The sequence below is a fragment of the Xiphophorus maculatus genome, chromosome 11, assembly GCF_002775205.1.
Source record: "Xiphophorus maculatus strain JP 163 A chromosome 11, X_maculatus-5.0-male, whole genome shotgun sequence".
Taxonomy (NCBI): domain Eukaryota; kingdom Metazoa; phylum Chordata; class Actinopteri; order Cyprinodontiformes; family Poeciliidae; genus Xiphophorus; species Xiphophorus maculatus.
The window spans coordinates 21,497,045-21,512,980 of NC_036453.1; the positions used below are offsets into that span (position 1 = coordinate 21,497,045).

The following is a 15,936-nucleotide window of genomic DNA, read 5'->3' on the forward strand; positions in this document are numbered from 1 at the left end:
ACATTGTTGCTTAGGAAAAGTTTTCAGTAAATGTTTCCCACGGAGGCGATATTCAGGTGCAACAGCACCGTCAGATATGTGGGTTCATGCAAAGTTTTTTAAGTATATAAAAAATAAGACTAATAGTAATAATATATTGTACATGATTATAGCATAAAGATAGAACTATCATGTATTTTATCAAATGTTCATAATAGTATGTGTAGTAAATGTTTATTTTTTAAACATAATTTACAGTACAGTAAATACAGTACAGTTTCTGCTCTTTCCCATAAGAGCAGAAATGTTTTTTTTTAATTTATATAAAAAAAAAACACTAACAGCTAGATGATTGGTTCAGAACTACTTTATTTTAATTAATTGAAGATTTACCAAAACAAGCTTTTTTCTGGATTGACTTCAGAATCATGCTTAACACAAAAAATCTCTTTTGGTTTTATTTCCCTTTGTCTTATGGGACCGGTGTGTATAAAATCAGTCATAAATCTATACCACTCTATTATTCATGATCCTGTTCATAAATTTGTATTCATAGTTTATAAAAAAAAATCCCTGATGTAATTCAGAATTCCCACTTTAAATCAATAAACCTGCCTCAAAGTTGGCCTTACATGCAGGACTCAGAGAAATACTACAGTACTCTGTAAAAACTTAGTATGTTTAATTTTTTATTAGGATTTATTAGATATTTAATTAGCTTTTCACATCCAGGCACTTTTCCCATTGTTCTTGGTAAAATAGATCCAGTAAAGGCAGAACGCATAGAGAATGTTAATGGATAATATTTTTCAAGTCTTTCTATGGATTCTTAGCTTCATTTAACTCTGAACTTGAACTAGGCCATTTCAACTCATCACTTTACTCTGATCTGAACCATTCCATTGTAGGGCCAGTCAGCTCCATCCATCCTACTTTATCTACTCTGACCAGGTTCTCTGCTGCTGCTGAAGAAAAGCATCCCTACAGCATGACGCTGCCACCACCATGTTTTACAATTCAGGTGGTTTGTTCCGTTAGAGAATTGTGGTTTTAGTCTAGCCATGCACTTAAACACCTTGAGCAAACAATTCTATAAGGAAAAAAGTAAAAAGGAATAGGTATTTTTGCAAAAAAATAAATAAAAAATACATTTGCATTACTTGGATTTTTGTGTGTGTATTTGTTTTTCTACTAACATGACAAGAACAGATCCAGATTTATTGAAAATGTATATTTCCCCAAAGATTTCTCGCATCCAGAGCTGACGTGTGGGCTCTGGAAGCCCCACCCCGCCTTTACCCCCTAACCTACCTGTGTGCTCTCATTGGAGGACGAGTGCAGCCACGTGCTCACACCTCTGACTGGTACACCTTTCAAAGCCTCACAGAGAACTACTGTATTTCAAAAATAACACTTCCGGCTGTGTTTTAGAAGTGTTTTCATTCGCTCGCAGCTTTGAGGATGTATCTGTCGGAGGCGCTTTGCTCTGGGTGACGGGGTCTTCAGGTAACTAAAGGAAACCTAAGGTAAGGTAGGAGGGTGTGTGTGTGTGTGTGTGTGTAACTGCTTTGCAGTGTATGAAGATGGTGAAGTTCTACCGAAGACAAAATGTCTAAATTAATCCGGATTTATCTCCAGCTTCACGAAAAGGAAATATTCGAGCCACTTCAAGAAGTTTCTATTCACGAGCAGCAATTAGTTATTTTAAAAGCTGAGCTTGGTTGAGTGGTAACTTCCGGCGGTTCGACCCGGCTGCCCCTGTGATGTAATGATACAAATGAGCCGGAGTTTGCGCGCGCACTCAGCATGCTGGTTTCCTGAGTGATGAGGGTCCGGAGGGAGAGCTGCTGATTGGCTCGCTCAGCTGGAGCGGTTCAGTCTGACCGAAGCCGTGTTTTCGTTAATGATCTACCAATTAGTCACACAGCGGTAACAGTTGTCTAAACAGATCCCCGTCTGTCTGTGCCGCAGGGTGGAGATGCGTTACGGGCCACACATGTAACTGGTACGGGGAATAAAGTGCTTCCGCAGGGGCTGGTGGAGAGGCTTGGGGAAATTTCACCTAAACTCTCCGAAAGGTTCGGTTCACGACTTTTATTCTTTTTTCCTCATAGATCAAACTTGTCAGTTCATTGAACCCAGCAGACGGACTGCTGGTGCAACACGTTTGTTTTCTGAGACAAATGTTGTTGGCAACAAGTTGCAACAGTGAAAATGCCCAAGTCAAAAGAAGAATCTGCTTTAAGTAACATTTAAATATGATTCATGAGATAAATATCAGAAGTCCACGAGATATATTCTATTAAAAGTTGTTTGAAATTGAATAAATTGTAATAGCATAATACATTTAAATACTAAATAAACAAAACAATTATGAATCTAATAGAATAGATCATTAAAATTGACATCTTCAGAGAAAATATGAAATAGTTAAATATATATTTAAAATGGATTTTTTTATTAATATCAAGTAAAAGAGGTAATAATTACATAAGTAAATATTTGTACTATCTGTAGTTTTTGTTGTATTAATAAAAAAAATCTATTAAAATATAGCACAATGAAGGTCTTCTGCTTTTTTCATGCAGTTCTACCGAAGGTAATAAAATGTTCTACAGAAAAAACCAGAAAGCTCTTCTGTCCTGATTAAAGGAGCTAATGGTTTTTCCACAAGTCTTTTGTTCCAGGAAGCGTAAAATAAGAATAGAATGCAAAACAGCAATAAAAAAAAAAATCTTAGGCAGCACATTTTTCCCATCAGACCAACACAGAGTCGAGTTGTAAATTGCTCAGTTCCTGTTTTGTATATGCTTCCCTCACCACGGCAACCGAGCCATCACCTGACGGATGCTGGTTGGGGACTGCAGACGGTCTCAGTTGGCCAACATCCCCTGACTATAAACTGACATTCTGCACCATAAACACTTTCCTCTGCCGCAACAGCTCTGCAGAGAAACAGGGAACACTCCTAATGACAGCATGGGCTGAATGGCAACAAGTGAGACTTCAACACTGCTGTTTGTCCTCCATGACAGAACCTGAGGATGACGGGCCAGGTGCCAGAGAGAGACCGGTCGCCCCACAACCTGTCAGTGAAGACAACTTTGGAGGAAGAGCTCGAGAGGGCTGAAAGTAAACTCAGCAGGTAAGAAAAAGTCAGTTTTATAAAAGCAGTGCATGAAACGAATAATAACGAGAGTTTTTCTTTTCTATTTTGTTGTTTTTGTCCCAGGGTGCCATCGGTCTGCGATGACACGTCATCAGAGCTACAACGAGTCGCCGCTCTTGACCCTGACGGACGCAGTTCGGCGAATTCCTTTCAGAGGAATGGGGCCATTTCAAGGTGAAACTGTAGCGTCGCAGCAATTACATTTTAGCATTTTTACCAGAGTTTCTGAATTGTTAGATATGAACATCAGCAGCATTGTTTGGCACCTACATCAACATGCCTGACAGATGAGTCAAATTGTTGTAATACTGCCACAATTTATCAAACGTTTCTCTAGCAGAGATTATTTGTTGCTTCACTCTGCAAATCCATTTAGTTTCTAGCGTGATCTAGTGTGGTTCTCTGGGATAAGGTTTCACACGAATGACGATTTCTGTGTTATTTACATTTGATATAAGCAAATGTGAAGCTTAACGGGGATTTTATGCTTTGCACATGTCTTAGACTGGTGAAACTGGTGGTGAGGCTGAGGGAATGGGCACACAGGAGCCTGGTGGAGGAGGAGGAGCGGCCAGACTCCTTCCTGGAACGCTTTCGCGGCCCTGAGCTGAGAATAGCCCCCAGTCGCAACAGCATCACCCAACCAGATGCCAATGGAAACAATGCCAAAGGGATCTTAAGGTATTCCTGACTGTGTTAGGGTTGAAATTTCTAATTAGGTCAGAAGACACTCTATTCTATCTATTGTGTTGTTTTAAGATTTTAACTCAATTTTACTGCTTCGTAAAACGGTGTTCTGTTAGTCAACGCTACATTATAAAACAAAATAACTTTACTGAGAGAAATTTCCATGGGGATTTATAGTAACTAATGTATCATTTGTCTGCTCCTCATACTTCCAGGAAGAGGTGGGAATTGTTCGTTGTCTCACCATCTGATGACGCCTACTACCGTTGGCTGTTTGTCATTGCTATTGCTGTCCTCTACAATTGGTTCCTTGTGATTGCAAGGTATTATAATTCCCACAGTCGGTCACCTCCAGCTCTGCAGATGGATAATAAATGCAGTGATCTGTACAAGCCACCCCTTTGATTAGAGAACTAAATCATTTGAACCTTTTTATGTTCCCAGGGCATGCTTTGACAAACTGCAGGTGAGCATTTACATCTGCTGGCTGGTGCTGGATTACATCTCCGATGCTGTGTACATACTGGACAGTTTTGTGCGTCTACGGACAGGTAATCCATTAAAAAACACACCTTCTTACAGCCTAAAGCTTTGGTAGGTATCTTTTTTTTTTACATATTTGTTAAAGCTGTCTAACTAAATTTCCTCTCTGTCTATGGTGTTTAAGGTTTTCTGGAACAAGGCCTCCTGGTGAAGGACCACGCCAAGCTAAGAGACAGCTACATCCGAACGTTACAGTTCAAGCTGGACGTGGTGTCCATCCTGCCCACTGATCTAGTGTACATTTACACTGGCATCCACACTCCTCAGCTCCGATTCAATCGCCTGCTGCGCTTCTCTCGCATGTTTGAATTCTTTGACCGGACAGAAACACGCACCAACTACCCCAACATCTTCCGGATCTGCAACTTGGTGCTCTACATCCTGGTCATCATTCACTGGAATGCCTGCATCTACTACGCTATATCCAAGTCTTTGGGGTTTGGTTCAGACACATGGGTCTTTCCAAACATCTCTCAACCGGAGTACTCGTCCTTAACAAGAAGCTATGTCTACTGTTTGTACTGGTCGACCCTCACTCTTACCACCATTGGAGAAATGCCTCCACCAGTGCAAGATGAGGAGTACTTGTTTGTGGTCTTCGACTTCCTTGTTGGAGTGCTGATCTTTGCAACAATTGTGGGAAATGTAGGCTCCATGATAGCTAACATGAACGCCACCCGGGCCGAGTTTCAGGCTCGAATCGACGCCATCAAACACTACATGCACTTCCGCAAGGTCAGCAGAGAACTGGAGACGCGTGTCATCAAGTGGTTCGACTACCTGTGGACCAACCAAAAAGCCGTAGACGAGCAGGAGGTGCTGAAGAACCTACCCAACAAACTGCGCGCTGAGATTGCCATCAACGTACACCTTGAGACGCTAAAGAAAGTACGCATTTTTCAAGACTGTGAGGCCGGACTGCTCGTGGAGCTTGTGCTCAAACTACGTCCGCAGGTTTTTAGTCCAGGAGACTACATCTGCAGGAAAGGAGACATTGGTAAGGAGATGTATATCATTAAAGAGGGGAAGCTGGCAGTAGTAGCTGACGATGGGGTCACGCAGTATGCTCTCCTCACTGCTGGAAGCTGCTTTGGGGAGATCAGCATTTTGAACATAAGGGGTAGTAAAATGGGGAATCGCCGCACAGCCAACATCCGAAGCTTGGGATACTCTGACCTCTTCTGCCTCTCCAAGGACGACCTAATGGAGGCAGTGACCGAGTATCCAGACGCTAAAACGGTGCTAGAGGACAGGGGTAGGGAGATTCTTAAGAAGGAAGGGCTTCTTGACGAGAATGCGGAGAAGGGTGGGCTACAGAAGGAGGACACAGAGGAGAAGGTGGAGAGACTGGAGTCCTCTCTGGACACCCTACAGACTCGTTTTGCCCGTCTGCTGACTGAGTACACAGACACTCAGCAGCGGCTAAAGCAGCGAATCACTCTGCTGGAGCGGCACCTGAACCAAACTGACTGCGGCGCAGAGGCAAACAATGACATGGATGCCAGCACACAAATGGCAAGTGGAAGTGACCCCGGTGGTTTTGGCAGTACAAATGGGTCACCACATAAAAACGATGTTCAGAGTCAGGACAGAAACAGCCAAACAGTACAACACTGACACTTTCAACATCAGACTTCAGCCATTCATTCATCCACTCACTGGAGGAATCATGGAGGATGGAGCCTGTCTCCAGGGGTCAATGGCTTGAAGGCGGAGTACGTCCTGGATAGGTCACCAGTCCATCACAGGGCAGCATAGAGACACATCGGGGAAATAGCCATGCATGTACACCCAGCAGGGTAATCGAAAGTGGCCAATTAAGCTAAAATGCATGTTTCTGCTCTGCTGGAGGCAGCCGGAACATCTTCATACACCATTGCCCTTTTTCTGTTTTCTTGCAGTTTATAAGTTAAAGAAATATCTGCATTTCAATCAACATGAAAACAAAATAAACAACACCAGAACCCAGCTAACTTTGAGTTATTGTATAAATGAACGGCCAAGAGCTGAATTCAAAGGTTGACTTCAAGTTTCTAACCTGTTCAAGCTAAATAAATGTTTCAGAGTATATAAACAAGTACAAGATACTCTGGGATTTCTTTATATCTTCCTTTGGATCACCTATGAATATCATGTTTGTTTGCATCAACAGAGACATTCAGTTCCCTCTACATGTCATCTATTATGCTTTGGTACTCTTCAAATGAGCTCCTGCTGCTTCTCCAGGGAACCAAAGGTCTAAGGAGATCGTGCATGGTGATTAGTTGTCACACACAAACAATTTGTTTCCAGTGCCCCCCTTTCTAAGGTGCTATATAGCATTCAGCTTTTTCACATTTACAATTACAATCACAAAATGCCCTTTTAAAGGAAATTTATGCCACAGACCAACACAAAGGGAGGGATGATTGTGGAGCAGAAGGAAATTCTTTACAATGAAGAGCTGAAAAGTGTACTTTTATAAATTTCTTTTTAAATACATTGACGTTTGGGACTGTAACATATAAAAAAGGTTTATTAATACCTTTGTGATGTTTTGTAAATCTGTATCCATGTTTTTGACTGTTCCCTAAATGTTACATTTACAAAGTTTGTGCCATGAAAACTTTTTGCTGAAAAAAAACAGACTTCCTTTAAAAAAAAGAAAAGAAATTAATCTTCAGACAGACAGAAATAGATTCATCTTCAGACACTCAATATTGATTATTTGCAAAAGCTTTGTGTTCTACCTTCTAGCCCAACAAAAATTAGCGAGGTCCTGTACTGACGTCCACCCATTTATTTGAGGAAAGTTACACTTTGAAGTAAAAGGCCGGGGATTTTCCAGTTTTTCAGCCTTTGCATTCCTGGACACACATGAACAGTGTTGATAAGAGGAGCTGGAACAATGCCTCACAGCAGCAGAGCTGAAGAGAGCTGGTAACAATAAAGAGGCAGGAGCTGTCGAATTCATATCCTGCCAGAAAGGCACTGATTATATCAAGCATCTTGAACCAATCTTCACTCAGCTACAGAATGGTAAAAAAAAAAAGGTTTCTAAATTCTTAAATATTTGCATCATGGGCAACCAATCAATAGACATTTAAGATGAAGAACTATGATGATGATAACAATGTAGAGCAATGTGCAAAGGATTTTTTTGTTCATGATTTGCTTTCCTTGTGTGTATCTCCACCACTGTTCAACATTTGTTGTTTTTATGAATAAACTTTAAAAGGTTCTCTTTTTTTTTTTTGCATTAAGGTTGTCAAGATGCTGCACTTCTTTGAAGGGTCCGACGTGACGTTTCAGAGGGAAGTAAATAATGTTTTTATTCAGCTCCACAGCAACCTAGGAGGGGTCAGGATAAAATTAAAAATAAACAATCCGTTCTTTCTGTTTAGTAAAGCTGTTAACGTCATTCCAACAGCCTGTAGCCTGCATGTTCTTGTGAATTACCAGATTTGTTCTGGATTTTTCTGGCTTGTTTTAATTACATTTATTTTGTAAGGCTGTGTTTTTGGTTTTATAGCACAGACTGTCTTTCGCGCATATTTTAATAAACAATTGGTCCCAATTTACTACCATTTCATATAATCTATTTCTACATTAAAATACTCAAATTTCTCTTTAATTGAGGTGGTTTGCCCAGGGCGCCCAACAGGCGAGGACCGTAACTGGTGAGGAGAACTGCAAGTGTCCTTTCATCAATTTGTGTTAAGGTTGCTGCAGCAACAACTGCAGTAATTCTAAAATTACACAATAAAATTTTTAATCAGTATCTTTCTTTTTAAAAAAATGCGACATTTAATATCGTTAGGACCAAACTCCGGCAGATTAAATGTTAAAATTATTTTTGACTCAACCAAGAGGTGTTTAAGTGCAAAACTTTAATATTACTTTCAGTCAGAAGAAAAATGTTAGAGAAAAAAATTTTACTTTAAATTTTCATCTGGCAGGAGAATGAATGATTTCGAACTGTAAAACTATGAAAGTGTAAAATGGCAAACCTGAGTCAAACTTACCAGTCGCACTGAACCAAAAATAATAATTAAAAACGGATTATGTTTGGGAAGGTCTTTTTTTCTTTTCTTTATAAGGTAAAGAGAAAATGTTTTACCTAGCATGACAGGTTTAACGATGGGATTTAATTATGTGTTGAGTTTTTAGAAGTTAATATTTTCAAATCACATTTGGAATAAAATATATATATATATATATATATATATATATATATATATATATATATATATATATCTGTCCCCAGGAGGTCAGTCTGGTGGCTTTCCAATAGAGAAAAAAAGGGGAAAGTTTGTACTTCTAATGCTTTGTAGCTAATCAAACCATCTCACACACATTTTGTGATTGTGTTCCTGGTGTGAAATTAGCTTATAGTGCTACTGAAAAGTACCATTAAGGGATTTCATACCGCTGATCATTTTATTCCCATTCAAGATCTAAATCCTGTTTTCCTGGTTCACTGCCACCCTTGTGTTTTCCTCACCCCAAACGTAAAACTGAATGGGCTGAATTCATCTTTAGTTTCTGAATTAAAGATGAATGTGGCCGAACGACCCAACTTTTTGGCTGTGGGAGCACATCATGTCGTGCTCATCTTTAAAACGGGACGCTTCAAAGCGTTTGGTGTGAATGCTGCAATACTTCCAGAAACCACTAGGTGGCGATTGAGTTTAACATGCTTTGACACTTTGGTGCAATCCACAGAAAAAAAGCTATTAAAGTCTTGTAAAGCTTCATCTGCACACCATTATTTTACCATTAAAAGGAAGTAAAGTACCAGCAGCGGTACCAGTACCAGTTTAAGAACAGTGGGTTCAGCGTATCCATGCACACACAGACCAAACTGATGTACCATAAGTAAAAGGGAAGAAGCAAACAACTATATTCCTTTCAGAGTCATTTAAGCCTCCAGGAAGATCTTTTTTTTAAATAAACATAGATCTTCTGATTAGATTGCAGCAACTCTTACTAAGTTTATCATGAAAGCCTCATTGATCATCCAGACTGTTCTAGTTAACTGTGATTTCTTCATTATTTAATGCACACACACAAAACGGTGTCCTGAAAATACTTAGCTATCCCCTTACAGTCCTCTCCAGCATGGGTATCAGTTTCCTTTTGAGAGGAGAACAGCTGCTCAGCTAAATCTATATCATCAAGCAATGTCTAACCACGGGCTAATTAAAACATACATATAAGGCAGTGTGGAATAATGTTTGGCCAAATTTTACCTTTATAATTTTTTTTAATGCAACCAAGAAATACTTTCAAAACAAAGAAACAGCTTATCTAGCGTTTTCCAGGAAATCCACAGCAAAGCTTTTGAGTAAATGTACGTTATTAGTGTTCTGTGCCTTTAAATGGCTGCTCCATCTGCCCCAACACTTCTGTCGACCCACTTGGCAGGTGCAGCGTATCACATGTACCAGACAACTGGTCCAGGGTGCTTAGTGGACTCTGAATGGATACCGTTTGTTTTGTTTTTTTTAAATCTGAATAAATACAAAAAAAAAAAAAAACACACACACACAAAATTAGGTTTCTAAATATAACTATATTTTTTGTGACCATTTAAAAATCGCAGTTGGAAAATCAAAGTGTCACTGGGACACACTGCACTGACTATATAAATCCAATTCATACAACAAAGTGAGAAAAGAAAGGCCTTCATGGTAAACACACGTTTTTAACTGCTTCATGTGTCAACTAAGCATAAATATTTAATCAGAGCGTCACCACTGTTCAAGATACTTCTGATCCCTCTAGAAATTAGACAAAAAAAAAACCCAAAAAAACTACGATTCTCCCAGAATGACTGCTGATTGAATGTAAAGATAGAGCAGAAATGATGTCGGGCTGTTTATATCTATAAGAGCTTTCGAGGCTGCAACATGCTATCTGCGCTCTCTGCATTGATTGGTTGAAAGTATCCGCTGGGAATCAAGTGTGGGCTAACGCATCCGCATGTGCAGGCTGTGCTTGGGTCCGTCCACACGCTCCAACTTCTCAAAGTGTTTCCTCGCGTTTCGGATGTTGATGAGCGTCGCTGCAGACGCTGAAAAACAAGCAGGGAAAAAAAAAAAAGATAATACTATATTTTAAAGAGACTTTGGGTGGTATGAATATTGCAAAACGTTTTCACATCTTATACCGTAACCACCAACATTGATGTACTTACGAATAGAGGGGTCTGACATGATCACCATGACGTAAGTGTTGGAGGTGAAGACGTCGATAAAGGCCGCAAAGTTGGAGTTTCTAACTTCCATGCTTTGGAAAGAAGCTGCGAGTTTACTGAAACAAGATGGACGAAACGATTAAATATGAGAAAAATCGACAGATGACGTTCAGCACGCGCGACGTGAACTTACCTACAGCTGAGCTTGAACTGTTTGATGATGTTACTGATCTTCTCAAACCTGTGAGCGTCACGCTGCTCTTTGCACTGATAGTGGGAGATTACCTACATGGGCAAACCGCACGCGTACATTGACATGCTTTAAATTCCCTGATCCAAATCTAGGCTACTGAAAAAAAACACACAATCTTACCAAGGATTTTTAGTCTCATTTCCAGTGCAAATATCTCAGTAAACTTGAATTAAGACTAAACTAATTTAAAAGTAACTTATTGGCAAGATCCAGGAGCTTGTTTCAAGTAAATAACTCCTTAATACTGGTGAAAAAGTACTTGTTCCATAGTCAGATTATTTCACTTATAATATGGGAAGATTGTCTTGTTATAAGTAAATTTATCTGCCAATGGAACAGCTGCTTTTTAACCAACATTAAGTAATTATTTACTTAATACAAGCTCCTGTATCTTGGTGAAAAGATACTTGTAAGTTTGTCTTCACTTATTTCAAGTGTAATAAGATATTTGCACAGCAAACAAGGCTAAAAATGCTTGGTAAGATTTTGTGTTTTTGCAGTGAGACAGAAGTCAAAGGTCGCTCTCACCAGGAAAGTGGCTCTCTCAAACAGAAGGACTTCATCTGCTTCTATGATCTGTGCAAAATTTCTCAGGTTCGTCTCTAGCTGCTGGACGTTTGGGATGAGTTGATAAACTATGCTGGACCAGGCCTGCAGAGACATTTTAACGAGGGACTTTATCAGTGAATATAATGGGAGGGGGGGGGAGAAGCATTCAATCAAGTTAACTCACCTTGTACAATGTTTCATCCCAGATTGATGTCCTGAAGCACGTGCAAGCCAAAGGTCTAGACAGCCGCTTCAGGTCTTCTTCACGCTCCTTAAAGATCTGTAAAAGCAAAAAGGAAGTTGCATCACAAAAACCAAGGAACAGAGCAGAAACATAAAAGACTGCAAATGACAACACGCCATCCCAGTGGTGACATATGGGAGTGGTGCGGGAATACTTCTCTTTAACACTTCAAAGTCATATTTGATTCAATCTTTAGTTTCACAAACCACATTAATAATTAAAATAATAATAATTTTGCCAGAGTGCTGTTCATCCGTTTCGTTTTGTGTGTCTGCTCTGTCTTCTCAAACCCTCAGATGGCTGCTTGTACTGAGAACGGTTCTAGAGGTTGCTTCCTGGTAAAGGGGAGTTTATATCTTTACTGGGACAGAAACTTTTAACAATTTAGAATAATTAACTGAGCTTAATGAGCTGTTTGATAACGAGGCTCAATGGCAACATGTTACTGAATTGGAATTATTTTTTGTAACGTGCCTCGAGAAGACATTTATTGCGAATTGGCGTTCTACAAATAAACTGAACTGAATTGGTTTTAAGGTCATCTCAATATACATAATATTTATCAGTTTTCACGAAGACTGATAAATAAAACGTAAAATATTGTCACATCTATTCAGCCTGGTTTGGAGTGGCAGCTTACAGTTATTGTCGCTTATAGATTATGATGATATTTCAATTGTAGCACCTCGTGTTTTATTTAATTTGTCATTCTTTATTACCACAAACCACCTGTTCTATTAGTCTGTTTAGGTCACTTCAATGTTTCTGCTCTTCCAAGTAAATGGTTGTTTTTAACCTTGTTACACTTGACTGACAGAAAGTACTGTTGACGCAGCAAACGCCTGTAAGGCAGCGGTTCATGCTCACCAAATCTCTCTGGTCTTCCTGGACCAGGTCCATTTTGTGCACCAGACAGAACACTTTGGCATCAGGCGAGTTCTGCAAAATGGCCTCCAGACACGACTGGTAGTAGTGCATGTCCTTCTCCAGCTCACGGCTCTCGACGTCAAACACATAAATGAGAACCTCGACATTTCTGAAAATGTTGTCCCTCTGACTCGTGAAATAGTTCTCCATAAATGTGTCTTGTCTGGTGAATAAAAAGATTTTTTAAAAAATCATTGTGGAAATTGTGGAAAAATGAAGTCTAATGTTGCACAGAATAATGACGCAGGGCTTACCCTCCGCAGTCCCACAAGTTCAGAACCAGATTGCCCAGAAACCGAACATGGGAGTGCTCCACATCAACTAGAGTTAACAAAAAAAAAAAAAAAGAAAATGCAGGTTGTTTTTTTAATTAAAAACGATCAAAACACCAAACAGGCATGATTCATCTTTAAATAAGTTCAGTTTAGTACTTGTAGCTCCGAGGCGACGTGTGTCCCGAGCTATGTAGTTGGCAAAGATGATTGACCTCATGCTGGTCTTTCCAGACCCACTCTTCCCCATCAGTAACACCTGACAACAAGAGGTAAACCACAATATTTCAGCAGACGGAGTCTAAAACTATGTAGAACTACACGGCCAGCTTCACCTTTTTCTTCATCGCTGAGCTTGACATCCCCCTGATGAGATTCGGTCGGGAAGATTTTTCCTGAGCTCCACTTCAGATGACTTCGGTCCGTTTCTGCAGCACTTCTCCTGCGGAGCAGTTTCACCCAGCTGTTACTACAGCCCCCCATCAAAAGCCACATCGTTAAACCCACTAATTATCCTAAACACGCGTGTACATGTACAGTTCAAATCCTATCCGAAACAGAAATTAGTACAATTCGCCTAATACGTTAAATGAACCGATTTGTCCTGCTACGAAGAATCACTTTAGCTAATGCTAACTACGCTAACAACGTTAGCCTACCAAACTGAGCAGCGAAGCTGTCCTAGTTAAAGTTTTGTGTCGTATTTTATACTTACTCCTAAATGACTTAGCAGCTACTGGTGTCCAGGTAAACTCAGAGAGCGGTTTATATTTGTTTTAGAGGACACAGAGCTACTCATTACTAAGTGAGAGAAAGGTGAAGTAAAAAAAAAAAAATCAGCTGCTTCCTGTTTACGCAAAAGTCACATGATGATCGATTTGCTAAATGCCCCGAGTTTTGTCTTCCAGGCAGTTTTTTATTTATTTTACCAAGTGATGGGATTGATTTTATCGATACGTTTTAGGTAAATCATGCTCACACAGAGCGTCAGAGCGGTTAAAGGTAAATATAACTGAAATGCTGGAGAATTAATTTTGATTAACAGTTTACGATTAGCACGGCGAAAGAAAAGGGGAAATACGCAAACGATGCTGGTTTCTACAAATGTCACACATTTGAAACGAATGTTCTTCGTTAAAATATTCTAAAAAATATTAAGACAAAAAGAAAAAACAAAACAAAAGTTCCGCGCAGGAGCCACTAGAGGGAAGTGAACAGCTTAAAATAGTCAAACCTTTGGGGACTGGTGAGGCCTTCAATTTGACACTGAGGAGCCACATTTGGCTCTTAATAAGCTACTAAATAATAAACTGATAAATGCTTTTAAACATACCGTACATCTAACCGAAATTACTTGTTTTGTCAGTTTTTCAGTGTTTTATGAAATTATTGCATAGTATTTCCACTACAAAACTACAAATGTGGTGCAATTAACTTTAATCTCTGATCACAAAATGTGCTTTTTTAATATCAAGAAAATTAATTTATTGCCCTTTGTTAAGGTTTGAATTTAACCCTTTACTCTAATGTCTACTGTCTTATTATTATTATTATTATTATTATTATTATTATTACTTAAGAACAATATTGACAAATTGATATATTGCGCTTTTTCAAATGGTTTGTAGCTGGGGATAAGATTGATTTTGTAGGACACAATGGATGTTAGAGGTAGACCTTTGGGGATGAATCTCCATAATAGGGTTTTTTGAGCGCGATTCTTCAATGGCTTCAACATCCACATTTCTTTTTTTTTACACTGAATTTGATAAGTTACTAAACATCTGGCACAATGTGTGAATAAAACTTCAGTACAACACACAGAGACAAGCAGAATCCAGATAAATAAAGTAGCAAAGCTCAAGCCTTTGGACTTTACACTGAGTGTAAAAACTCTCTGTATGATAATGAGAAATGGGACATGGCCTCATCTACATCTACAGTACGCTGTTTGACCGTTCAGGAGAAAAAGACCACAGCAATGACTATCTCATAAACTGAATTAGTACTATATAATCTTTAAAGTTTGTTTGTCTTGTGATAAAACTGAGTTTAGTTGAGTCGGAATATGCTAAAGAAGTGGTTTATAACTGGCAATAACAGTGGGCGTGTCGGATCTTAAAAAATAATATCTAGAGCTGTTTCTTTTTGTTTCATAAACAGACATAGACTATTAAAACACAGCTGGACAATGTAGTATGGATTTCAAAAGCAGGATTTTGCCAAACACAAGGTTTTTAAATTTAAAAAAATACTTTATTGATCCCAAAGGGAAATTAAATGTTGTTGTAACTCATATTAATTCAAATTCTTCTCTTTATTGTAGATGGAGGCGACAGTTGACTAAAGACACACTGTTTTTGTAAGACTCATGAGGAAGATGGTCAGGGTTGTCTATAACTTTATTGATTTTACATAAAATGCCTTTTTGCATCATCATCTTCAGAGGTCTAGATAAATAAATAGCAGTCTAAAGAAAAAAAGAAGAGCTGTTCTGTTAGTGCGCATTTGGGTCTGGACATCACAAGAGGTGCCAGAATGGAGTTAATCAGTCGCCATCAGTGAATATAACAAAAGAAGAACTCTGAAGTATTTGAGAGACAAAAAGGTTCAGTCTTACATACTTGTGCCAGAGATTGACTCTGAAAAGAACAGTGACAGTGATTGTCTTCAGAGCTTATAGTACAAATATGCTTATATTGTGTGACTGTTTTTGACTGGTTTCTGTGCACATTTACAAATAATTTACAGCTCAAACGTTTGACTGCAGCCAAACAGGACACAACTAAATGCTGATTTTGATTAGAAACTTGTGAATAAGAAGAGAAAAACACATGCAAAACACAAATTAATGTATTACAACAAACTCTGATCAATCCCCTTATGTGATGTCACCAGGAACATGTACCTATAAAACTTTCTTTACAGAGTTCATTGGATTTTGGCTAAATAACTATTTGCAATGAATGAATTAAATATTTTTCCATATGGTGTCAAACTACATCTAAAGTGAGTTTGATTTATTTTTTTTTAAAGTATGCCAAAAACATTGTGGTCTTTCACAATGCATATAAAAGATAAAAATTATTTTCTCACATGAATTGTTATGGAAAATGGATTTTATGCAGGTAATTT

The 15,936-nt window shown here is 38.9% G+C and overlaps 2 protein-coding genes across 3 annotated transcripts; one reads left to right on the top strand and one right to left on the bottom strand.

The window, feature by feature from the left end:
• The first annotated feature begins 1,358 nt into the window (after positions 1-1,358).
• cnga2 (cyclic nucleotide gated channel alpha 2) lies at positions 1,359-7,545 on the top strand. 2 transcript variants are annotated; one of them, XM_023341887.1, is made up of 8 exons: positions 1,359-1,505; positions 1,951-2,057; positions 3,015-3,124; positions 3,212-3,322; positions 3,653-3,829; positions 4,051-4,158; positions 4,280-4,386; positions 4,503-7,545. In XM_023341887.1, the coding sequence occupies exons 3-8, from the start codon at positions 3,024-3,026 to the stop codon at positions 5,993-5,995; spliced, it is 2,097 nt and encodes a 698-aa protein (XP_023197655.1). In that variant the 5' UTR covers positions 1,359-1,505; positions 1,951-2,057; positions 3,015-3,023; the 3' UTR covers positions 5,996-7,545. The 2 variants fall into 2 exon arrangements, with proteins under 2 accessions (XP_023197655.1, XP_005806719.1); XM_005806662.2 differs by lacking the exon at positions 1,951-2,057.
• Positions 7,546-9,912: 2,367 nt separating this feature from the next.
• On the bottom strand, positions 9,913-13,657 carry LOC102229095 (ras-related GTP-binding protein A). Its single transcript, XM_005806645.2, has 10 exons — positions 13,517-13,657; positions 13,137-13,243; positions 12,961-13,060; positions 12,784-12,850; positions 12,470-12,692; positions 11,543-11,638; positions 11,338-11,460; positions 10,750-10,841; positions 10,557-10,672; positions 9,913-10,433 (listed from the first exon to the last, which is right to left on the bottom strand). The coding sequence occupies exons 2-10, from the start codon at positions 13,161-13,163 to the stop codon at positions 10,330-10,332; spliced, it is 948 nt and encodes a 315-aa protein (XP_005806702.1). The 5' UTR covers positions 13,164-13,243; positions 13,517-13,657; the 3' UTR covers positions 9,913-10,329.
• Between the last annotated feature and the right edge of the window lie 2,279 nt (positions 13,658-15,936).